The sequence below is a fragment of the Pteronotus mesoamericanus genome, unplaced genomic scaffold (genome assembly GCF_021234165.1).
Source record: "Pteronotus mesoamericanus isolate MK-2021 breed Mesoamerican mustached bat unplaced genomic scaffold, CSHL_Meso_final scaffold_36, whole genome shotgun sequence".
NCBI classification, from domain to species: Eukaryota; Metazoa; Chordata; class Mammalia; order Chiroptera; family Mormoopidae; genus Pteronotus; species Pteronotus mesoamericanus.
In genome coordinates this window covers 5,442,656-5,468,655 of record NW_026555313.1, presented here as the reverse complement: position 1 = coordinate 5,468,655, position 26,000 = coordinate 5,442,656, and the positions used below count along the sequence as shown (strand labels likewise).

The 26,000-nt window shown below is 33.9% G+C and overlaps 1 protein-coding gene across 1 annotated transcript in view; it reads right to left on the bottom strand.

The window, feature by feature from the left end:
• CNTN5 (contactin 5) overlaps positions 1-26,000 on the bottom strand; it is a 480,323-nt gene that overhangs the window by 46,806 nt on the left and 407,517 nt on the right. The window contains exons 16-18 of the mRNA XM_054592597.1: positions 21,563-21,712; positions 10,324-10,394; positions 7,992-8,226 (exon numbers count right to left, since the gene is read on the bottom strand). Of these exons, the coding sequence (XP_054448572.1) occupies positions 7,992-8,226; positions 10,324-10,394; positions 21,563-21,712 (456 nt within the window). The remainder of the gene's footprint in view (positions 1-7,991; positions 8,227-10,323; positions 10,395-21,562; positions 21,713-26,000) is intronic.

Sequence of the window (26,000 nt, the reverse complement as noted above, 5' to 3'; positions counted from 1 at the left end):
GCTATAAATCATGATATTTAAAGGCATGGGTTGACTTTTAAGACAGGACTGAAATGAAAAGGAAAAGTCTCTGAAGGTCTCAGTGCTGTTACCATGCTCAGTGACCTTTTTCACTTGTTTTTTTTTGCAATAGGAGCACTTTAAGGTTGTACTGTATGTGAGGAACAAAATATTTTCAGCTTTGACACTATAGAATTATAAACACTCTGTCACAAACACACGTAAAATGAAATGGCAGAATAAAGGCCATACATTAGTTCAAACAGCAGTTCTGTACAAATTTGATTTGAAAAACTTCTATCCCATAAAAATTGTAGAGACTTTGATGTTAACCCCTATCACCAGTAAGAGCTCAGATTTCTCTGTTGAAAATGAGGTGTGTGTGTGTGTGTGTGTGTGTGTGTGTGTTTTGTTCTTTTTGGATTTTGGTTTTGGGTTTTGTTTTTGTTTTGTTTTGCTTTTTTAGATTTAGGGAACCATATGGCAAAAATACTGTTCTAAATAAAAATTGTAAAAGTCATTATGAGGGATATCAAAGGAATTATAGCCATTTTTTGAGATTTTTTTCTTTTCTGAAGGAAGGTGATCACACATCTATTTGGAGAGTCTATGTATAGTATTAGTTGAGAAATATCAGTCGAAACATCTGCTCTTGTTACAGTAAAAGAAATCCACAAGCGTATTTTCAAAGGTACCTGTTTGCACTGAGCAATGATTTTCTTTTGGTAAAGCTTTCATTAAGACCATATGATATAATTATGTTAATTCAAAGTGCTTTGGTAAATTCACATTAATCTTTACACAGAAGTTGACATTAATTCCTGCCATGGTATAAATTCTATAAAGTGTACCTTTATAAATTGTAATTTCTCATTCTGTCACTCTTTGAGTATCTTTTATTATTTTCTTTTAGTAGTGGTTTTCCTTATCTCACTTTGCAACTGCCCATTATTTGTGCACCTACCTAATTAAAAAAAATTCTGGGAAAAGCTTCTTCTATTTTATTCTTAAATTCAGATCTGCAGGCTTTCAAGATGATTTTTTCATTACTTTTTAATAGGAGTAAAGATTCTTGATTTTGCAAGTAAAAGAAAGGAGATGCTCATGCTGTTAAGATGTGTCCAACCTGATCTCTAGGATTGGCTACCACTTAGGGGAAACTTTCTACTACTCGAAAGCAGTTTTCTTTATCTTTTAAATGAATGCATTGAAAAGATTTGTGTGCCAAATGTCTCCTTGCTGCTTTTATATTATTGAAGCAGTTACATCTTTGTCAAAGAAGATTGCAGGGGTATAAATAATTTCAGAAGCACAAAATATGTGGTTGGGTGGCAGCCTTTCTGTCTTTCCAGCTCTAGAGAAAGAATGTTATTTCTCTGTTCAGCTTTCTGTAGCACTGCACACATTTAAGTACTTCTCAAATAGAAATAAGAAAGTTTCTTTTAAAAAGTAAAAAATAAGAAAAGTTTACAAAAAGAGAAATATTCAGAAACCTATTTCCGAAACAAGCATTCTAATTTCTATTTATAAACTCTGAGGATTTTAAATCGGGGTCAGACCCAAGCTAACATTTCACAGTTGCATTCTTGCAGGCTGAACAGTATAGTTGCTTTTAATTAAACGATGGTAAATGAATCAAATAAGAACTGAAGAATCATTTCCTTTTATTTGTTTCACATTTTAGATGATATCAGAAGATGTACATATATATGCATCTTACATAATAATAATAATAATAATAATAAAAAAATAATATCTAAATTGGAAATTCCAGTATGTAACATTGTAATCTCAGTCAGTTTCCTTCAGGAAATTTCAGTATGTGTCATTTATAGCCAAGTGAACATTCTTATGTGGATCAAAAAGTCCCTCTATAGGCAAAACTGAATGACCAGATCATACAATATCTGGTTTGGATTGGAAATAGCTGTTATATTTGGGTATCCCATTGTAACCATAATGGAAGGTCACAACTAGAATTTTCCAAAGACACTTGGATCAAAGCTCACAAATGGGTGGCCAGTTGGTCTTCAGTCATGTTTTGTTTGCCCAAATCATGTATTAATTTATTCCAACATTTCATATAAAACAAAAATTCCTAGCTTCTTTTGGGAAAAAAGGGCACTATCAAGTCTGAATTCTTAGTGTTGGTAGACGAGAATTAGCAGCCGGTCCCATTAGTCCGAGCATGTCCTTTTCAGTGTGCCAGAGTCCCTGCTACTCCCTGTTACATTGCACGGAGACTGCTTCACTGATTTATATTTCTTACCAACTTCTATAATCTTTTGAGTTGTAAACAGGTTTTAAATCCATGTCCTCACTTTTGCAGATGAAAAATGCAACTCATCCAAACGCTGCTTTCAGCTCTGAAAGAGTCCCAGCTAGAACTCATGTCTCAAGTGTTCTTTCCTCTTTAGTTTTAAAATGGGTTCCAAGGAAGTGGCTGGTTTGTTCCCTATCTCTTAGAGTCAGTTTTGGGGGCACAGAAGAGGTTTAACAGGGAACATATGTAGTTCATTCCCTTGTTGCCACTTACCTCCAAATAACTGACAGAGTAATAAATGGAATAAAATTAAAAATAAAGAACATAAAAAGAACAAACAAAATAGATAAGGAGAAAAACTAAAGGTAATATTTGCCAATTTTTGCCAATTCCTACTCAAATTCCTTATAGGTATTAATTAACCCTCTAACAACATTACTATCACTATCACTATTTTCAGATGAGGAAATTGAGAGGCAGAAAGAATAAGCAACTTTCCCAAGGTTACACAGCTGCTAGAGGGTGGGGAGAGGATTTGAACAAGGCAGTTATGGCCTAACCGCCATGCTCTTCTGTTTCTGTGTATGTATCTGTGTTATACACACCTAGTGCTTTTCCCTTTGCTATTTTGCTCCCTTCTCCTTGTCCCTCCACTCTTGACTTCTCTCAAGACTATTGCTGTTAGAATCCCCACCTGGGCTGTCTAAGTTTTGCCAGAAACCACCAAGACCCCCATCACCTCCTATTTAACCCTCCACAAGCTCACTATCTATTCTTTTTCATCTTATTTCATGCAATTTTTTCTAATCCTCATTTAAGGACATTTTTAAAAAATTGCTTTTAGGAAAACAGAGAAGGGGGAGGAGAGAGAGAGATGAGAGAGAGAAACACTGATGGGCCACATTCTTTCATGTGCCCCAACTAGGATGGAACCCACAACCCAGGTACCTGCTCCTACTGGGACGGAATCAGACCCACGACCCCTTCATCTACTGGATGATGCTCCAACCCACCAAGCCACACAGGCCAGGGTTTATTTCATGGAATTTTGATAAATTTGAATCACAACTGCACTGCTCCTCATAGATCCTGTTACATTTAGGCATCTCTAAAACTCTCCTGATACACAAATTTTACAAATGTTTCCTGCCACACTCACTTCTATTATACTCAGGTGATTTAATGAAAATTCAGGAATCCATTTCTGAGATTGTACTAGCATTGTGTTTAACTGACTCAAAAGCTTAAAAAGATTTCCCCCACCTTCTCTTTCTCTCTCTCTCTACTTATGATGATATTTTAATTAGGGCATGGCTAACGTCACTCCAATCTTGGTGTACAAAATGGACAGACTGATTGATAGATTTCAGTTTTTGTTGGATTAAAAAATTTGAACAGCATTACCATGTTCATGAATTTAGATGATACATTTGTATTAAGTGATCTAGCAGCAGGAGTTCTCCAAGTAATATGGGGGGTTGTGCTTGTAATATTGATTATACATCTGACTTCCCAGGAGCAGCAGGCAACAGCATTAATCAAAGGAGAGTTTAATAAACTCCTTTGGAGAAGGATTATGATTTCATTATTTAAAAATTCAGTGAGGACAGCTGTAGTTGAAGTTTTACAGGCGCTAATCCAAATGGATCATCTGGCAAATACAGGAAATTATTTCTTGTATTTTACAACTAATATGCTGATTTATTAATTTTCAAGTTCACATAAATCCCACTGAGTTCAGTTTCAGCTAACAACTGATCAGGAGAATAACACCTCATGAATGCTGGTTTTTAATTTGAGCTGTGGTAGCTCCATTTACAAGGAAATAATTGCATATCATTTTCTGAAATGAGGAGAGGTTTTTTTGGTTTTAATAAAAGTAAAGGCAGCACAAATTTTATGTACAAGGCAAAATCCAAAAAACCTAGAAAAGGCCAAAGTGAATCACAATTAAACAAATATTTCAATCTATAATTAATGTATGTTGAATTTTTCCATATTTTTCTGTTAGAAGTGATTGGATGCTCAGATTCTCTCCCTTTCCAAAGCTCTAATAATGAGAATTAAATAAAAAATGGATCTAAGTTTGATGAATAAGTATATCTAGAAATATGGAAGTAAAAGTCAATCTGGTTTTTCATGTTGAAAAAACATTACTTTTATCACTTCTACCATCCATTTTAAAATCACTTATGTCAAAACTTTGGTATTCATTAAAAAAATTAAAATTGTTTCCAAAATGATGATATTGTATAAGATTACACCATACCACCATACCATAGTATCTGAAGTCAAGTCAGGGTTAGAGTGCATGTAATTCTTGCTTACTTTAAAGAATATAGATAACTGATATATGTGCAGGGTGCATGAAAGTCCTGGCAGGCAAAATATCTCTCTTTCCAGGCTTATGTCAGATGCTGCTTGTCACTGACAGAGCAATTCAGGTTATTTTTAGTGTGGAAATATTGGAAGGTTTCAAAGGCTCAAGGGCATTAGCAGAAGAATCATTTGGAGCTTTTCTGACAGCTCTAGGACAATGACCAACCTCAAAGTTACAAGTCAACGTCATTTCCCAAATGATTTACTACATATCAGTATGTATAAATGATTTGTCCTTTTAAAAACTGATCACAATCGAGGGTTTTGCTATAGTAATGTAATTCTCACTTTCATTTCCATAGGCTTTCTTGAGAGGAAAAGTATGAAAGGTGTAGGGAATGCACATAAGCACTTACAGAAGTGTGTTCTGGAAGAGAATGTCATTCATTATCAATATACTAATGGGAAATGGGTTGAGAACTAGTACTGTAAATCCTTGTGTTCTGTGCTTGCTTCCAATCAACATGAATCCTGTTGGCTGCGTTTGATACAGCATCGAGCACGTGTTTTCTTCCTGACTTGGTGTCAGCTCTAGGCATGTATCGGACATTTCTGACATGAAAAGGAAGAACTATGTCCATAAACAGAAATAGAAAGCCATTCTCAATCCTCTTGTTCTTTATTTATATTTATCTAAAATATGGATGGATTTTAAGGTGATAAACTGGTGAACTAGGTTAATGAAAGAACAAGATGTAGAATTTGTCTCATGGAGAAATACAGTCTCAGATGTCACTTGGACATTGGGCAAGAATATGGTGCTGGAGGTACACTGTGAGTCTGCATAAATGCCCACAGACAAAGAGGAGAGACATCTGCACTGGCCTGAGTATGATATATTATTTTACGAGTTGATCATAGGTCTTGACTCTTTAAAAATGGTTCGATCTCAAAAATGTTTACTCATTTTTCAAGTAAAGCAATTAGAAAAATGTCTAAAAAGGAGTGCTGATATTCTTCTTTTTGTTATATAACAAAACTGGATGTATTATTACTGCCCATTCTGGGACAATTACAATTTAAATGCAAATTTAAAATGTAGTATAAGTTAACAAAATTTTAGTTTTAGATTTGTAATGGCTTGTGAGAATGTGTCAGTCCAAGACTTTGACTTTTTAAATGGAAGCAGGAAAGACTCAGAGAGATGGATAAACTGCCCAGGACCATGGTGTAAGTGGGAGTGGGTTGGACTCAGGCTTTGCTGACTCCAGGCAAATGGTCTTCTTTCCCATTCGACTGCCCTTCTTAGTTGACATAATTTAATGATGCTAAAACTTTACTCATACTTACACATAAAGTTCTAAATTAGTAAGTTTAATTAGTGAACAAATGCCAAGTATATGTTCGAATTTTGTTGTCAGAACAAAGGCAGACTATATCCAGATTTAATTTGCCTGATATTTTTCATATTTCAGTTTACCAAAATAAATGAAATGTTACTATGAAATGTTACAGTAACAACCTCAGTGTCTTTGAAAGAAAATATGCATATTTCCTATCTAGCTTGAAAGAGAAATCTCCAAAGGCAAGTCATTTCAAGTTTAAGGAAACACAGTTTAAACAACCCATAGTAGCTGCTATAATTTAATTTCAAAGCAAAAGTCGACAAGGAAAGTACAAATCTGGATTTCTTAAAGGCAGCACTGATGTTACCATACAAAACATGTGCACAAACTCCTCAAATTCATCTCACGTAACTTTTGGGGCTATGTGCTTGATGATTAGGTGGAAGAAATTTTAAAGCAACAGAAGCAGGCACTTCCTGAATAAAACATGGACTTCGAAAATAGATTCTTGGTGCACCATAAAACAACAATATTATTATATACAGTAAATATAATAATATAACAATATAATATACAAAATAGTATTGTATACTTTCCTGATGACATAGTATAGGGTAGTGTTTAAAAGTAGACCTAGGTTCAAATCTTAGGTTTTGCCAATTAACTAGTCACTTACAACTCTGCCACACCCTGGTATCAATTTCAGCATGTTATTTAACCTCTCTGAGCCTCAGTTTCCGGAAAAGTACATTGGAGCTTTAGATGTTCTAATGAAGTCTAATCTATAATTCCTTGTTGTTACTTATTCTTCCCTTTCCTGGTCATTTTTGTGCTAGCATAAACTTTCTGCTTTGGCTTCAAAATTTGGTTCTGTTATATAAATAAAAAGCAGCTTGTATTGAAAAACTACATTTTACATAAATCAGACACTACTTCAATATTCAAAGAGCCTTATTTATATCTCCCCTATAAACTCCAGTACCAAAAGATAATAATTCTCTTCTTTTAAAGTTGCCAGTGTGGTAGCACAAAGGAAGTTAAAAGGGTCAGTTTATAAAAACAATAATTATTTGGAAGGTCAAATAACTGCTGCTCTTGGTGGAATATTTTCTCAGTCATTTGTCAAATTTGGGGCACGTAAGGCATTATTTTTAATCTCAAAGCCCACTGAAATTTTGCCCTTGAATAAAAGGATTAAGAAGAAAAGCTAATTTTAGGGGTAAGAGCTCTAATGCTTTCTCACACTCAGAAAATTGGATTTTTGTTTTAAAACTTAACAGAACCCAGGATTTTGATGTAAGACTCCGAGTGATGGGTATACTGCCTATTCGGTCCTCTTACTAGTAGTTTTATATTGAGAATTACATAAGCTTATGCATATGAAGGGAGTGTGCTACAGAAATATCAAGGATTTAATGATTACATAGGCCTGCTTTTATTCTCAGTTACAAGCTGTGTGACTTTTAACTTACCTGAACTTTAATTTCTCTTTCTCTGCAAAGAGGATAACAATGCCTTTTAGGTAACAATATCAAGGGGATTGAAAGATGCCAAATGTGAAAAGCTTCGAACAGAAAGTTTTGTCTAAAAGTCCTTTATTAGTACAATGTTATGTGTGTGAGGTTAATAATAAATATTTATTGGTCACTTAATGGAATCTTCATTTAAATTTATTTCATATAAATTTAATGGGGTAAAATACAAAGTTATTTAAATTTCAAACCAAAAAAAATTGGTTAAATGTCCATCTCCAGATTGAATACACTACAACCACTACTAATATTGTTATTGTCATGGAAAGATATTTGCTATATAGCATTAGGGAGTGAAGATCATGAAGCAACATATATGGGGAGATAAATTTTTTTTAATAAAAATAATTTGGAAAAAATCTGAAAAATGTATATATAAAGTATAGTGGGATTGTAGGTGAGTTTTATTTTCCTTTTGTTGTAACTGTGTTTTTTCCAATATTTGTACAATAATGTTTCATTCATATAACAAAATAAAATACTTAAATATTTTGAATAAAAGTAGTAAGGAAAAATAAGAAAGAAACTGACCTCCTTCAGCTGAACATATGACCACAATTTGACTGAAAGGTCCATCACCTTTATTATTATAAACGCCAACTTTAACTTCAAAGGGTGTAAGAGGAGGGACACTTTCATCTCGATAAATGAATTTTGAAGCGTCTGAAGATGTCACCATTTTCTCTTTCCAGCCACGCGTTCCATTGGGTCTGAAAGCCACAATATAGCCGAAGCCTTCCCCGTTCTGAAACTCTTCAGATACTGGCTAAAGGAGAAAAATACGATTAATTACCAGCAAAATAATGGATTAAAACTCACTTCTTCCAAAACCTTAAATTTTAAAAGATTATGGATAACTAGAGAAAAGGGGACTTAAATCTTTATACTACATTAAAAGCCAGCATAGCATAATCACTTGGCAGACATTGGAAATTTGAAAGGTTTTAAAGGTAAAGGATGAAAAATTAAATGATATTATTGGTATTTAAGGGAAGTACCAAGAGTTCTGAAAACTCCTGAAGTGAAACAACTTTGTTCCAATTAGTCCAGCATAGAAATGAAGGTCCTTGGACGCCACACTAGAATTTCACATGCTGGGGAAAAGTGTCGTATGGGCTGGTGGTCAGGAAAACCTTGTCACTGGCAATGCTCTGTGGAGCCCCTTATACAGAAAATCTAGGAGACACTAATGTAAGATATTTCTTCTACTGTTTTTTAAATTGCTTTTGTGCTTTTATAACATGAAAAAATGGAATATAATATTTGTTCCAGAATCTTCCTGTACTATACTGCTTACATTTAAATTTGTTAAATGGGCATCAATGGCACAACATAAAGAGGAGTAATTGTTGTTAACTAGCAAGTCAATGGGGCAGTTACGAGCCCAGCACAATGCTCGACACATTGTAGATTCTCAATACATATTTGCTAAAAATTTTTTCTTTTGAATTTTGATTTGAGGAAAAATTGTGTATTGAGTGGAGTAAGAGACAAAGACTATTAAATCAAAGAATTATAGGCTGAATTTTATATCCCACCCCCCCCCAAATTTATGTGATGAAATCCTAACCACCAATGTGACACTATTATAAGATAGGCCTTTTTGGGGGTGATTTGGTTATGAAGAAAGAGGCCTCATGAATGGGATTAGTCTCTTATCAAAGAGACATGAGAGCTCTTGCTCTGCTAATGTGAGGACTGTCTGTGAACAAGGAATCAGGCCCTCACCAGACCTCAACTTGCTGGTGCCTTGACTGTGGACTTCCAGCTGCCAGAATGGGGAGAAACGTATTTTTGTCATTTATAAGCCACCCAGTCTATGTAATTTTTGTTATAGCAGACTGAGCTGACTTGGACACAAAACTGATACAGGGAAGACAATTCCATTTAGACAGATTCAATCTCAGAGAAGTTCAGGTGCTGGGGAGTACCTCTGTGGAAATCAGAAACAAAACAAAATGTTTTACTGAGGAAGAGGGGAACAAACATTAAGAATAGCACAGAAGATGTGCTCATGGGAAATTTTTTATTGGGAAAAGAAGTTTTTTCATACATTGTATCATTGTTCTCAGAGACTGTCAGGAATTTGTTTAGTTTTTTCCAGTAGACATATTCATTTAAATTCCATTTCCATATTCTAAGGCATAGTTTTATGAGCTACATAGCTATATCAAATAATAAGGTAATTTATCATAAAAAAGAAAGTGCCTTCATGAAAAATAAATGTATCTCTCACACTTCTTTCTTTTGACAAGGAATTTTTGAGATCATTTGGTGAGGGAGGAAAAAAGAATGTACATTTTATAATTGAAGTCCCAGTTCCATGGCTTTTCAGAGAAGGATGTTAAACTCTGCCTCAGTTTCATAATTTTTAATACATGGAAAATTTACCTGCTAATATAGTTGTTGCATGAGATAAATAAGATAACCAAGGTACCATGTCACAAATTCACAAATTCAGTGGTGGTCAATTCTTACCTCTTCAATGGTTTTAGTACCCAAATAAATCAAGGGTACTACTTAATTGTGAAATAAATAAATATTAAGCTAAATCAAACAAACAGATGAAGTAATATAGGAGGGGATGAGTTTTAATTATTCCAACTTTATTATGAGACAACCTATGTGACAGATAGCCTATGTGACAGGAAGGCATTCCATAGACTTGGAGAAAAGTCAACAGGGGCATAGCACGAAAATGAGAAAGGACACTATCTATCTGAGTAAGGCATGCTCAAAAAGTCTCTTCACTAAGTTAAAGAGATATTACTCAGCCTCTTTGTACCAACTACAGAGACTAGATATGTAGCTTTATTTCCTAGGGAATCAACAAGTTCTGACATCTGAGTATAGGCATTCTTACCTCCCAGGCAATGACTAGCTCGTGTCTTCGTCCGCTTCTTCCACTTACATTGGTGGGTGCTATCTTTGGAACTGTGGATAAAAATGGGCAGGGGTGAATAATAAATAGATGTGTGACTTAAGTGTTTGAATTTAGAGTGGTGATATTCAGTATTAAAACAAGACGTTTGTGACAGATACTCTTTCAAATCTATGAGTGATAATATATTTTTCATGTCCACATATTGCATCCCCAAACTATTCCTCCTATAAATGCTGTGCAGCATTAAAGTCTAAATTATAATGAACACTGTGGACATCTACTAATGGTTTGTTAGATTTTGTCCTACAAAATTTTCTCCTTCTTTCTAGTGATATGATTCTTTCATGTGGTTTCAGTGCTTGCAGACTCCCTGAGAAATCCTGGTTGACATTAGCATCACTGCCTTAAGAGAAGCCCCTAAAGAACTCTAAAGAAATCTTAGCGATATTTCCATGGGATGAAAACTTATTTAAATAAATAAGCATTTAAAAAATAACTAAGAATGAGTCTTTCTGCAAACTGCAAAGTATATAAGCACCCGGTGAAACTTTTTCAAATAAATATTAAAAGAATAAATATGTCAAAGGAATAAATTTCCCCTTCACTGCACCAAACCACAAAAACCTGCAGTTGAAAGGAAGCGTTTTCGAATGAAGAACTGTTAAATGAAAGAAACTATTAAAAGAAATCATTTTCCAGGCTATGAGCCTGTATTAGCAATTTTACACTTCAGTGTTGGATTTATGTCTCAGAATATAGTTTTTAAACAACATTGATACTCATAAACAATAAATTCACTCCCATGTATTACCTATCTCTTTGAAAGACTATTAATTACTGGTTGATATTCACACAGCATTTTATAGATCAGAAAAACTTATGCAGAATTCATACTCTACTAGAAAGGAAAAAAAAATCCTCCTTAGGCTAGGGAGGTAGAAGAGAAAACTGTGAATATATAATTGGCTCCACTGAAATAAATAAACTTTATTTGCTAAGGTCCAAACTGCAGCGTCCTTGGGCACTCTCCTTCATGAACAAGATTTCTCCGCTTGCTCATGCCCATGCAGAAGGGTATGCACAGCAGCAGCCACCAATATTTTTTCACAGTTACATCTATACTAAAGGTTACACGTGTGTGGAGTTCACGCTCATAAATTCCCTTAGAATTGGAATTGGATACCCCATTTGTCTTTCAGGAAATCCAAAGGAATTCAAATGAGAAAAAAATTGATGGTGTTGTCTATAACAATAACTGTGAATGTCCTATTTATATGAACACAAGCAAATAATATGATTTTTGGTAATAATAATAGTTTTTGCTACATATAACAACCTGTGACATATCATTGTGCCTTGACACCATGTCCCAAAACCAGTGCTATATAGGGCTAATTCTAAATCCAGTGGATGCTACGAGTAAGGCACAAAGGAGGGGAGCTCATTTAAATGTATGTGTAAAAGGGTAAAGATATAAGGTTCCAAATATTCCCTCGGTGGCTAATCTGAGTTCGGAATATTGTGAGCATTAATGAATGGTCAAATAAATAGTGGAAGTTATTTGTTAATAAATATTATGGCATTATGGTTTCTCTTAGTACCATTTGTTTGTTTAAAAAAAATACTCTGCATCCTTTCCCCCCAACCAGGTTCACATTAATCTCTGACAACTAACAGCCAAATAACGTTACAGGTAATGTCTATCAGAACCACCTCCTTTGTCTATTACATTGAAATGGTTAAGTTTATATCTTAAATTTAGGACTTTGAATCTCTTCTTTGAGGACACCATCCTGAATTTTGGATTGTGAGTTTTGTGGAAAGACTAGGCATTGGCAATCCATTCTTATTTTTTTAAGCCCTCAAACATCACCTGAAGACAGGACGTTTGGAAACTCCAGATCAGAGTTGTAGAGTAGCCTGTAGGCTCTCTGGTGGGCATCTCTTGAAGCTCACTTCACAGGTGAATAGAATGAAATACAAGTGACTATTTGATGTTGAAACTTTTCATCTGAAGCTTGGTAATATTGTTCCACAGTTCATTAATGCTTTTATTTTTTTAGAAAACATATTTAGATTTTTCAAAAGTGTTAATTTTTTGAGTAAAAAAATTAAAAAGAAATTGGTGAAAAATTTGATGAAAATTTCCTCTTTGAAGTAAATGAGAAAGTGAAATAAAACTTTCTATGATTTGATTTGTTTCTGTGGGTAATTTCTATGTTGATTATACATAAATGACCTAGACTGCATAAAATTCCTTTTATTATTTGAAATCAGTTTTTGAGGTTTTTCCATTGCTGCTAATTTCTTTTCAAGTGAAGATATCACATATTTAACTCAATACAAAGAAATGATATTCTCTTTCTCATGCTACCTCCAATTTTAATGTACAATAAATTAGACAAAAAGCATTATGTTTTTAGCAGTATATATGTATAAAAAACAGCTATTCTTAAATAAAAAGCTTACTAGATATAATAGAAATCACTAACAGAAAATATTAGCTAATAGAAAACCTAAGGCTTTAAAGACATGAAAACAACCTGTGTCCATCAACTGATGAATAGATGAAGAAAATGTGGTGTGTATATTCATATAATATGAAATATTATTCAGCCATGAAAGGAACAAAATCCTGTTATAATATGGATACAACTTGAAGGAATTATATTAAGTAAGTTTGACAGAGAAAGACAAACACATATGTGGAATCTAAAGAACCAAGCACAAATTGGTAGTTGCCAGAGGCAGGGTATGTGGGGTACAGAAAATGGATAAAGGTGATCAGAAGGTGGAAACTTGCAGTTATACGATAAGTAAGTCATAAAGATGTAACGTACAACATGGTGACTGTAGTTAACAATATTGCATTGTATATTTGAAAATTGCTAAGAGAGTGGGTATTAAAGTTCTCATCTCAAAAATAACTTTTTTAAAAACTATGTGAAGTGATGGATGTTAACTAAACTTATTGTGGTAATCTTTTCACAATATACTCGTATACATGTATCAAATTATGTTGCTGTAAACCTTAAACAAATACATTCTATGTCAATTATATATCAATAAAACTATTAAAAAAACCCAGAAAAAAAATAAGGCTTTAATACCTGCATCTCAGAAATTATATTTTCCTTTCAGAATCACAATGTGTGAAATGGGTACTCTGGTCTAATTGGCTTAAATTTCCTAATTATATACAGTTGAACAGTGGGACCCACACTCAATCATTTCAAGTTGTTGGCACACAGTTATTATTCCTGCAGTCCATGCTTTGGAGTCCACTGATTTTAATTATATCAATTTATTTATAAAACAATGTATTTATGATACATCTAAATTTGACTAATTTTTTAATCATACTGGTGTAAAAGTTCTATAATTCTTGTTAGAAATATAAAATTAATATAACCAAACATCTAATAAATGCTTTCATTGAGTTCAGAAAAATATACATGAACTTAAAAGCCAAATATATTTTCAATGTAATTAATGAAACCTGATTTGGAAGTAAGCACCTAGATGCTTTTTACCCTTAGTCTTCTACTGATAAATGTCCTGAGTTTATTATCTTAGAGATTCAACTTACATGCATGGTTAACAGATTAAACTCTGATTCTCCTAAATTTCTTTCTGAGTAATGCCCTTCCATGAACAGATAATGTAATTAATATTTTTTTTCCAGAAGCTGAAAATGTTTGTCTTAGTGCTTTCCCTAGCATGTTGAAATGTAGACTATTATTCCTTTTCACAGTATATGTTGGAAAAATTGTTGTAAATACTCAGAGTGACCAAAATATAGTGTACTACTTTAGTTTAAGCATGCATGAATTTAAGCATGAATCTCAAAGAACTCTAAGTATAATAGTTTTAGCAAAGTCAGTCACACTAACAATGTACTTTAACTAATTAATTTAATTTAACTTTTTTTTTAACATTTACGAATTGTTGCTTTTATTTAATAATATTGGGTAGTGCAATACTAAGTTAAACCTAATAATTTAATTTAACTTAATTAATTAAACAAGAGAAGGCAGAATGAAATTATTTTCCAGTGTCTCTCTTTTTCTCTAAATAATTTCCAACATCTACTACAGTATATGTTTACATAGCTATTACATAATACAGCTTTATTAGAGACCTGGGGAGGCAACATAATTCAGGAGTTTAATGGTAATCCAGTGAGAAGATTGGAAAGAAAGTTACAGATGAATAGAAAGAAAGAAGGGCTTTGTTTATCTAGTAAAGGTGGGAGCCAAGAAGGAAGTTCAAAAACTTTTTTTCCCTACCTGAATTGAGGTACATGGTACATTAATATTTCAGTTAACTGATTATCATTTAAGCTCACTTTATAGATAGAAAGTTAAATTTCTAGAGTTTCCAACATAAAAAATACCAGTGGTGTTTCCTAAAGAGTTCAAATAATGCTTTTGAGCCTTTAGACAGGATAAATATGGTGGTATGCGCAAATGGTGAAAGTGTTCTTGTGGGAGTGAGAAAGATCTGGGCTTGAATCCCACTTCTACTCTTCTGGCTGGTTGGCTGAAAATATTTCTTAACTTCTTTGTCCTTTAGTTGTCTCATGGAGATAATAATGTTACCTGCATTTTAAAGTTACTTATCACAATGTCTGTAACTATATACATATTACCTAGTGTTATCATCCACTTAGATGTGAAAAAGAGAAAGTAGTAAAGTTGTCTATGGTAAGCACTAAAAGTTCAAAATGAGTCTATTGACATGATCTTGAAATAGAATAACCTTTTGGAAATCTGTATAATATTGTTCTGGTAGTTCTATGGGAATTGTGCCTTCGGTTTTGGCTCAGCATGCTTTAATTTGGAAATCTAGGCAGTATACAATTTTTGGTTTGCGAAAGAGATTGTTAGTATATTTTAGGAAATGTGCGATTTCTCTGATTTATGAACTTTCTAGTGAATGGCAACTCTCAGGAGCCTAGGAGGTAAATATGTACGTAAATGGTATTTACCTCAACTAATATTCTCAACTTTATTTATATGAGTCCACAAGGAAGTAAAAACAAAGGATGGGTAAAATAATTTTTGAATGAGATTTGTTAGTACATGTGGTAAAAAGAGGATGAGGAAAAGAAAGAGAAAGGGAGAGGGAAGGATATTACTTTGCAGGTACCAACTTTGTGTAAGGTCTGGATTAGAATTCCAGCTCTGTCACTTAGGTTTTTGAAACTCTAGAAATTTGTTTTCTGATATGTAAAATAAGAATAAACATTCCTTGCCTTAGAGAGTTAATATGAGAATTAAATGACATAATGAAGGGCAAGTTCTTAGTGCATGCCTGGAACATGGCTCATGATTTAGGACTAGCGTTTGGTGTTATGGGTACTAGAAAGTTAGAAAAAGTCTAACTTGAGTGTCTTTCATTTACTCCTGGGTTGATAATCTCTCACTCTCCATTTATCTTTCATGCTTAAATCTTCTACTGTCCTTCCATCACCTTATTATTTAACATTAAAAGACAAGTCTAACAATTAGTAAGGTTTCTTTCAGAAAAGCATTTGTTAAAGTTACCATCTTTAGTTGCACAGTGCCTGTAAAACTGAGCACTTCTTTTTCTTCTTTTTTCTTCATTATTGGGACTTGGTCTTAGAGGTTACTTGACATGATTTTTGCCTTCTTTTAACATTACTAAGAACCATTTCTTTTATTTAATGTAATTATATTATTCAGTGGGTTGAAGAAAGCTGTAACATTTATTAATAGTATTTTATTTTAGAATTTCCCAATTATTTCAGCAGAATGCTTTATATTTTTGATGTAGTATTTTTTTTTAGGAACATAGCCCACAGAGACCGTAAAAAAACCCCATACACAGTCTTATGCTTTTTCTCTGTATACACCAGCACCTGAAAACTGTAGTTTTAATTTCCTCCTATAAATAATTCTGCCTGAGTCCCATTTGGACTGCTTTACAAAGTCCCATTAAATGCCATTTACAAAGCATATCCACATACCCCCAGAGAAAATGAATTTAACCCTATCTCATATTATAATAGTATTTTTTGTGTTCCTTCCATAACTTTTGAGCTCAAAGAAATTTTCTAAGTAATTATCATGGACAAGAATGGTGAAGATACAAATATGAACAAAGCATGATCCTTGTGGAAGTAGGAAGATAATGTACAGTGCTAAAGAAATTGTAGTTGGAAGTTAAATGAGTCTTCTCTGGACTTGGGATAAGGTAACTTCAGGTGCTAAAGTAAGGGGGACTAAATGAGTCCATAGAATTGCTCAGAAATAGAGAAACAAAATTTCATGACCCTTTCCTATTACCCCTCTCCAAATCATAAATATATATATGATTTTAGCAAAAGGAATGTGTTGAAGAAGGTTGTCAGTGAGCAGGTGAATGTGCTGTCGCAGCTCCCTGCACCCATGTGGTAGTCTGTAGAAGAGGAGAGGGAGTATCATTTCCCCTCAAGCCAAGTGAGGGGAGAGGCAAAACAACTGCTGCAGAGGGTACAGAAGGTCACTCCCACATACTGGCTGATGCCGTGGAGCTCAGAATTTTGTGCGTTGGCTCAGCCCCACACAATGTCACTAGAGCAGAGAGCAAATTAGTTTTTGAGAACACTGTGTATTTCTAGAACTGGCAGCACAGGAATGTGAAATAATTACTGTGGCTCAAGTGGACATTTATGGGAGGTGGGCTTGAATGGGCTTGTTGGGATCACACTCAGTAGGGCTGTCTTCTATGGAACAGGAGAGTCTCCAAAGTATCTGAGGCATCCAAGGTGAAGAAACATCTTGTGGACAAATACCATCGTATGGAATGCTCAACAGACATGTGAAAACTACAAATTCTACCACCTCAGCAGTTTTTCCTTGTCTTTTTGTCTGAGTTGGAAAGTGTGCAGAGCAGCATGTAGAAGATGGGGGAAGGAAGTGGAAAGAAAAAACATAAAGGACAGGTAAACACCTTTGGTCACACCTGTTCTGAGTTGGAGGGAGAAAAACATGGCATTGGAAGTTAAAGTTTTTATTTAAATAAAGATAAAAAATTTTAAAACCTGAGGGTGAGACTGCACTAGTACCTAGTACCATGTTGTGGTATAGTTGAGGCTAAAGCCAGAAACCAGATGGGGCACACTGGAGAGCCATGGCAAGAGAAAGAGAAAGATATTTTATGTTTAAACTCTACGGAGCTCAGTCTGTTTAGTAAACCAGTTATACAACAATAATATAGTGCAGAAAGTGCTAAGGCTGAGAAAAATTTTCATCTGTTTGTCTACTTGATACTCATATTCATCTGACTGAATATTAATCTCTTAAATGTAGAAAAAGATATTTCTCCTTTTGTGACCAGAAACGTGTGTGACATTTTCCATTTCATCGTCAAAAGAGAATTTGTAAGACAGAATATGGTATACTAAGCAACTTGAAAACTATTTGAGTGTGGAACAAACTTTTTTAAAGCATGATGTTTCAATTGATCCATCTTTTTCTTTGCTCCTTTTTTCTTACCTGTGCTTTCAGAGCCAAGGAAAATGTCTACTTGTTGGGACACTATCGCAATCCACATATAAACTGAGACCCTGGAAAGGTCAGACATGGGGATTTAAAGGAGAGGATGCTCTGAACTGTGCACCACACTCTGAAAGGTTTGCTTGACTCCCAAGCCCTTCAGGCGGGTCATGTGGCCAGGAGTAATGGCGCGTGGTCTGCAGCAGAGACTTCTCACTGGGATAGTGTTTCAGAAGAGCCAGCTGCAAGCCAAGAGATTGGATGGCTCTAACTCTACCGACAAACATATGTTTAACCTGAAAATGTTTCTTTAATAGATAAAAGCAACTTATGCTTAATTTCTATGGTTTAAATTTCTACTTAATAGAGTAATAACTCAAGAAAAATCAACGCTAACAATAAGTGGTTAATATTAAGCATTTACCATGTGCCAGGAATTATGCTAAGCTCTTTACATGTATTATCTTATTTAATACAATGATCCAAAGAAGTAGGTAGGGCTATTATCCCCATTTTATAACTAAGAAAGTTGAGCCTAAAAACAATGTATGTATCTTACCTATGTTTGCAAGTAAGTGGCAGAGAAGAACATGAGTCCAGATCTGCTTAACTTTGAACCTCAAACTCTTAATTATAGGTATATAAAATTCAATATGATTTAAAATAAAAACTTCAAATATTGAGAAATATATCAAGAGCTTTGATAATAATAAAAATTTTATACTACAGAGGAGACCAAATCTTTGTAACTTATAGGTCACATTGTTATAACTCTATCTTTTCTCCTTTTCATTTATCTTTCAATTATTATGTTATACATACATGACATAAAATGTTAAAGTTTAATTAAAAGAGAATTGCTGTTGCTGTATTCATTTTAATATATTTTTACATTTCTACTGTAGCATGTATTTCAAATTCATATCCTCAAATGTGTTTTTCTCTTGAATGTCATCCTTTTAAACAACAGAGAAAGCATTTACATTATGAAACTGAAATTTATATGCTGTTATGATGAAAAAACACATTTCCAAAATAAAACACAACGATATCTATGTATCATCTATCTAAAACTTGTAATAAAATTGTACTATAAATAAATATAAATGTACATTAAAATAAAAATATATTTATATTACTATTTTGACATCTTAATAATAGAAAGTCAGACCAAACCAATTTATTTTATATTTATTGACTACTAACCATGTTTTGATGACTGGAAAATTCAAAATATATCTTAGAGGAAATTGCAAAGAAAAATTAACTTTTTGGTGTGTGGGAAAGAAGCAATTCTAAGGCAAAAAATGTCTTACTAAAGCTGCTTTGGGATTTAGGATATTCTAGTAAATAAGAGAGTTTTAAAGGAACATAAAACTTCCAACTATATCCCAAATGTGAGACTTTTCTCTTCCAAGTAGCACCGTTGATTTTCAAAATTTATGTGGTCCATTAGAACAAGATCACCTTTTAAAATATAGGACATGCGCTTAATAGAGGCTGAGAGCGTCGCTTGAGAGAACATCTCAGGACATTGGTGTCCCTTTTAATCTGTGCTGCCTGACAAAACAGGCACAAAACTCAATACTTGGTTCAACACCATTAGTACCTCTAACCCTGTGTGGTTCCAAATCACAGGAAACATAAAGTAGGCAGTACAAGCCTTCTTCCACTCACTTTCAAAGGAGAGTATTTCATGCATTTTTCATGCTATTTGTCTTCTCTTCCATAAGATTTTAATGGACTAAAGTATGTCGTATATAGAACTTGATAAAATGGACAGACAAGGGCTGTATGATTAAGGTAGATGCAGAAACAGATGAGAGAGAAAACTTAAAACGCATCATCTGAATACATTTGAGCTGGAAAAGTAAGTGTTTTTTACTAAAATGCTTTTTAATAGCAAGAGGAGATTTATACTATAAAAAGCCTCAAAGGATTATTCACCCCAAATGGATTATTTATTTTTGAAATGAATATTTATAGAGAGCCTCCGAATTAGGCAGTGATCTTTGCCTTTGTTTAAACACAATTAACAATATGCAAAATAAGTCAGAGCTTTTTAGAAATTATGTATGCATAAGTACTAATATTGGCAGTTATTTCAATATCTGCAGTGAGTACATAAAATGAAGACCGACTAACCTGTTCTGCTCTTAATTAATGAACACCTGTACACAATGAAAGCATGGCTGATTTTATGAATGCATGAAAATCCAACCAGGCATTTAACATTCATTTTAAACTCACACTATTGAAAAGTAGCAGAAAATAACAACTTGTAATAGGCAAATCACAAAAGCAAAATAGTTGGATTTTCTGTGAATGAATCTTTTCCATCATATTTAGGCTAATTTATCTCTTATTTTCTTGTTTGCTTAATTTTAACATGGAAAGATTTTGATTATTTTTTATATGGTTGTTCACACAATGCAGTAAGCTGAACATTTGGGATTCTTTGTTTTTCTTTCCCCTTTTTAAAAAGAACCAATGTGTTTTAGAGAAACTTTTTTTAAAGGACCAAAATGAGTGTGTTTTAGAGAAAGAATAAATTTTTTTGATCATTTATTTCAATTATTATACACTTTGTCTAATCTGTAAGAAGTCATGAATTACATTTTTTGTTTAATTCTATAACTATAATATAAAATGGATGCAGTTAACTCTTAGTTTTCTATGTGTCTCTGGCTCAGGTACTGGTGTGCTTAGGGGCATATCAAAGAAAAAAAAAAGGAAGATTCCCTTTTAATTTTTCAAAAAAGATATATGGAGTGCTGGTGCCTGACACCGGCTAGGTGTTAGAGCTTCAACAGTCAACAAATAAGACAAAATCTTCATTCTCAGTGCACTTATATCCTAATGATTATTGAGATTCATATGTTATTACTGAGTTTAAAGTCATTAAATTTTGCTTCTCCTCCGCTCTGTGTATTTACAATCTACCCCTCCATTTCTTTATTGTTTTCAGATTGTTCTCATCAGCATTATTTACATTTGTGTTTGCTCAAGCTAGTGCCTTAATAGGTATTTTTATATCCAAATTTGTAAGGGCATAAAAGATTAATCAGAATAAAACTTTGTCCAAAATAATTAAAGATCTACTAAAAATGTTTTTATTCTGTTTCACCCAGGGGATAAGCAAGTCATCTTAAATTTTTTAAATATGATTTAATTCCTCTTTTGTGATCACTAGAAACATTTTATCAGAGATACATCATTCTAAAAGATAAGAAGAATGCTGTGTTTTCTAAGTCAGGAAACAGATGGGTCTTTATATTACACTGATATCAAGAAGGCATTGAGTTAAGACTATGTCTTTTCAAGGTCTAATTTATACCAGGTAAGCTGGTGAAGGGCAACACAGAATTTTAAGGAAGGACTCTGTACTTAAAGGTAACTGTTATCAGTGGAGAAAAAGAGGGTGCACCAATATATTCTGAATTTTATAGATTTGCTATATTAACGAATATACAATAAGAAGAAAAATTCAATTTCATGGTAACTTGAAGATGAATAGTTGTAAATGTTGGGAGGAAATTGAAGCATTTACAGAAACAAGGAGAATGAAAACAAATAAACAAGAACTCTTCTAACTAAAATGGTTTTATGATGTGTAGGTAAATGAATTAGGAAAAAATACACTAAAGCAAGCAATCATGGTTAATTCAACTTACTTTCAAAATCGTTAGTGGCATCCATGTAGAATTCCGACTCACCTGCTTCGTTTGTGCGGATCATTCGTGATGGGGTGCTTGGATCTCCAGTCCCAATTGGATTGGTGGCAACCACTCTAAATTCATATTCCACCCAGGGGTTCAAGTCCACAGCCATGGCTGACTCCATATCCCCTGTTATGATTTCTGGAACTATGCAGAGTCAGGAGATTTCATGTCATTACGAGATTTCATTACTTCCTTATCATATGTGGCCATGGTGTTACCTCTGGCCTCATTAGTAACATCAAAATGAAGCTTCAGGAAGTAAGCACTTGTAAATGTCAAAGTTTGTTATAGTTAATTGGAATTCTTTCATCTCATCTCTATATATTAATTGCCATAATATAACTTGCCATTATCTACACTAAAAATCATTTGGTCAATCCCTTTTGTTTATGTCAGTCTCATCAAGCAACTCCAGACTTCTAGGCCATCTCTCATCTTTTTTATTCTAACCTCCATAGAATTCTGCTTATTTTCTTTTCTGTTCCAGTTTCCATCTTTCATCACTCTTTGAAGTCCTTTTGGTGAAAACTTTGGAATTCAAAAGCCATCATTAGCAAAATTCCCTGTATGCTCATTCTTTTCTGAACATTCTCCCAACTTTTAATTTTCATGGAAACCTAACTTTCCTTTGAGGAAACCTAATGGTTCTCAAGGGTTATTATTTTAGAGAAGAGTAACCAGTCCTCAGCTGCATCCCCTTTGTACCACTCCCCTCGCCACTCCCCGACACAACCAAAAGTCTATAATGGATTTTTCCCCCCACAGACTACAAGTATGCAGGTATTTTTTTCCACCAAACCACACCAAACCAAACCAAACCAAACCAAACCAAACCAAATTCTCTCAAAATTTCCTATCCTTCCATCCTTCAACCAGTTTCTGTGTTTCATTTATAACAAAACTTCTTCAGGGTTGTTTGTGCTATTGCTTACTGCCTCAGATTACTTTCCTTTCCATTCTCTCTTGAGCCTACTCCAATTGGACTCTTACCTCATGCGTTCCACCCTTACTGCTCTTGTCAAGATTACCTGTGGCTCTGTTACTAAAATCCTATGCTCAGGTCTCTATTCCTCATTTTCCTTGACCTAACATCATCCTTTGACATAGTCGGTAATTCTCTTCTGTTTGAAATATTTTTCGAGACTTCTGTTTTTTTCCTCCCTATCTTTATGTCTCCATTGCTGGTTTCTTTTCATCTTCCAGATGCATGCCTATTCTATTAGTTATTTACCATTTTCTTACTCCATGGTGATCTAATCCAGTCTCATGGTTTTAAATATCCTCTGTATGCTGATTCCTCCAATATTTTCAGCAATGAACCTCTTCCCTAAACTCCAGAATGATATGCCCAATGGCTTGTTAGATATTTCTCTTTGGATAAGGTTCTCAATATTAAGTCCCCTACTTCTGCACTGTTCCTTATTCAGTGTACAACAATCGCATTCTTACAGATATAACCAAAACCTTGGGGCTGTCCTCAATTCTTTTCTTTTTTCCTTGTTTCCCTCCAACCATAAGAAAATGATAACATTTCTGACTTCAAAATATGTTGATTTCTCCAATTCCTGTTGCAGCAAAATGTCTTAATTATATTAATTCCTCTTCCATTATCTCTTGAATCCATTTTTATAGACTCTAGTTCTTACTATTTTACTAAAACTGCTGCTTTCAAAGTCAGCAATGATCTCCATGTTGCTAAAATCAATGATCAATTCTCAGTCCTCATCACACTTAACATGGTGTCAGTATTTGACACAGTTGATTACTTTCTCTTTCTTGATAGACTTTATTCTTCTGTCTTGAGGTATATCACATGATCTCGGTTTTCCTTTTAATTAAATGGTTGTATTCTCTCTGTATTCTTTGGCTGGTTGTTCTTCTCCATAGCTTCTTACTGTTGGAACTCCCCAGCTTTCAATTTTTATATTCTTCTTTATTTTATACTTATATCCTTGGAGATGACATACAGTCTCTTAGTTTTAAATGCAATTTATATGCCAATAATTTCCCAATTTATATCTTTACTCTAAATTTCCCTCTTAAACTCCAGGTTCATATATGCAGGGTGAGGCAAAAGTAGGTTTATAGTTATAAGTACATGAAACACAGATTTTATTCTGTATTATAATTTATCAATTGTTATATTATGTTCCATACAAATAACCATAAACCTACTTTAGCTCGACCTTGTTCGATTGCTTACTTCATAACCTTGGAGGTCCCATCTCTAAATACAGTCACACTGGGGGCGGGGGAGTGGGGTTAGGGCTTCAACACTTGAACTTTGGGAAGAGGCAGGCCCCATACAATCCATAACAAGCATGTTGCAATTTATTTATTTACTTGTTTTAATAATTTTTAAAATTTACATAGTTGACACAATATTATATTAGTTTCAGGTATACAACATACTAATTAAATATTTATATAACTTATAACTTATAAAATGATCCCCGATAAGCCTAGTACTCATCTGACACTATACATAGCTATTATAATATTGACTACATACCCTATGCTGTACCTCACATCCCTGTGATTGTTTTTATTACTGGCAACTTGTACATCTAAATCCCTTCCCCTTTTTCACCCATTCCCTTTACTCCCCTACCATCTGGCAACCATAACAATGTCCTCTGCATTTATGAGTTTATTTCTGTTATTTTGTTCATTTATTTTGTTTTTTATATTCCACATTTAGGCAAAAACATGATATTTACCTTTCTCTGTCTGACTTATTTCACTTAGCATAACACCTTCTAGGACCATCCATGTGGTGACAAATGGAAAGATTTCATTCTTTTCTATGGCTGAATAATATTAACTTATATGTACAGTTAAACCTTAGTTCACAAATTTTTGATTCTTGAACAGTTTGGTCTCAACCTAGTAGTTCATAAAAAAATGTCTCTGCTGTCTAACAAAACTTTAGTTTGTGATTCTCTACCTGACAACCCTTTCATGCTGATACCTGTATGATCAGTCATATGTCTCTCAGGTGACAAAAGAGATTTTCCTTTTGAATGAATCACTTTTGTAACAGTGGTCTGGATTGAATTAAGTTTGAGAACCAAGGTTCTACTGTATGTACCACATAGTTTATTCGTCTGTCGATAGGTACTTAGGTTGCTTCCATATCTTGGCTATTGTAAATAATGCTGCAATGAACATAGGAGTGCATATGTCTTTTTGAATTAGTATTTTGGATTTCTCCAGATAAATACCCAGAATTGGAATCACTGAGTCAAATTGTAGTTCTATTTTTAATTATTTTGAGGAACCTCCATACCGTGCTGTTGATTTTCACAGTAGCTGCACCATTTTGCAATCCCACCAACAGTGCATGAGGATTCCCTTTTCTTTCTAGACAGTTTAAAATGTAAAATAAAGTGGTCAGAGTGAGCCTCACTGAGAGGGTAAATTTGAATAAAATTTTAAAGGAAGTATAGATTTAACTATGCCAATATCCTGGAGAAAACATCCCAGGCTGAAGGAGCAAATAGTGCAAAGGCAGTAGTGGCAATATATACAGAAACATGACAAGATCAGTGAGTTAGGAGCAGAGTTTTAGGGAGAATGGTTGAAGATAAGTTTGGAAAGAGAATGGTAGGACTAAATCATATAGCACTGGGGGTTTCATCCTGAGAGAAATGGAAAGGCATTGTATGATTGATATTCTAAGCCTTATCTTTTCATACATTGATTCCAGCTATGTTAAAAATAGGAAGTAATGAAAGTCAGATGAAGTCATAAGACTGGGGCCTTGATCTGATTAGTGCCCTTATAAGCAGAGACAGCAGAAAGCTAGAATCCTTGCTGTCTGCCATGTGAAGACGCAGCGGGGAGGCTGCTACATGTAAGACAGGAGGGGAGTTCTCACCAGGAATCAAATTGAATTGTCTGGCACCTAGATCTTGGAATTCACAGGCTCCAGAATGGTAAAAAAATAAATTGCTGTTGCTTAAGCCACCGTTTGTGGTATTTTGTTATGTCAGCCTGCACAGACTAATACATTGTTCCTACCACAGTACTTTAGATTCTCCTTACAATACAAAGTTTACTTTTTCATTAATGACCTTCTAAAATACTTTATAGTTTCTTTTTTATCATGCCCTCTCTTTATTGCTTGTCCTCATCCATGAAAGTACAGTCTTCACAAGGGTAGATATTTTTTGTTTTGTTTTGTTCACTCATATATTCTTAGTGCCTAGAAGACTAGCAGAAAGCTGCTCAATAAATTTTTATTGAATAAATGAAAGGGGAATTCAGATTGGCAGGTATGATCAGAATTGGCAGAGTTTCTGTTTTAATCTTGACATAATTATTCAGATTTTATGTTAAAAATGAAAATTAATTTAAAATATAAAAATAGTCTTCCTCCAAAAGCTACCTATATTTACAGTGTCTTAACCATATAGATTTTAAAGACTCC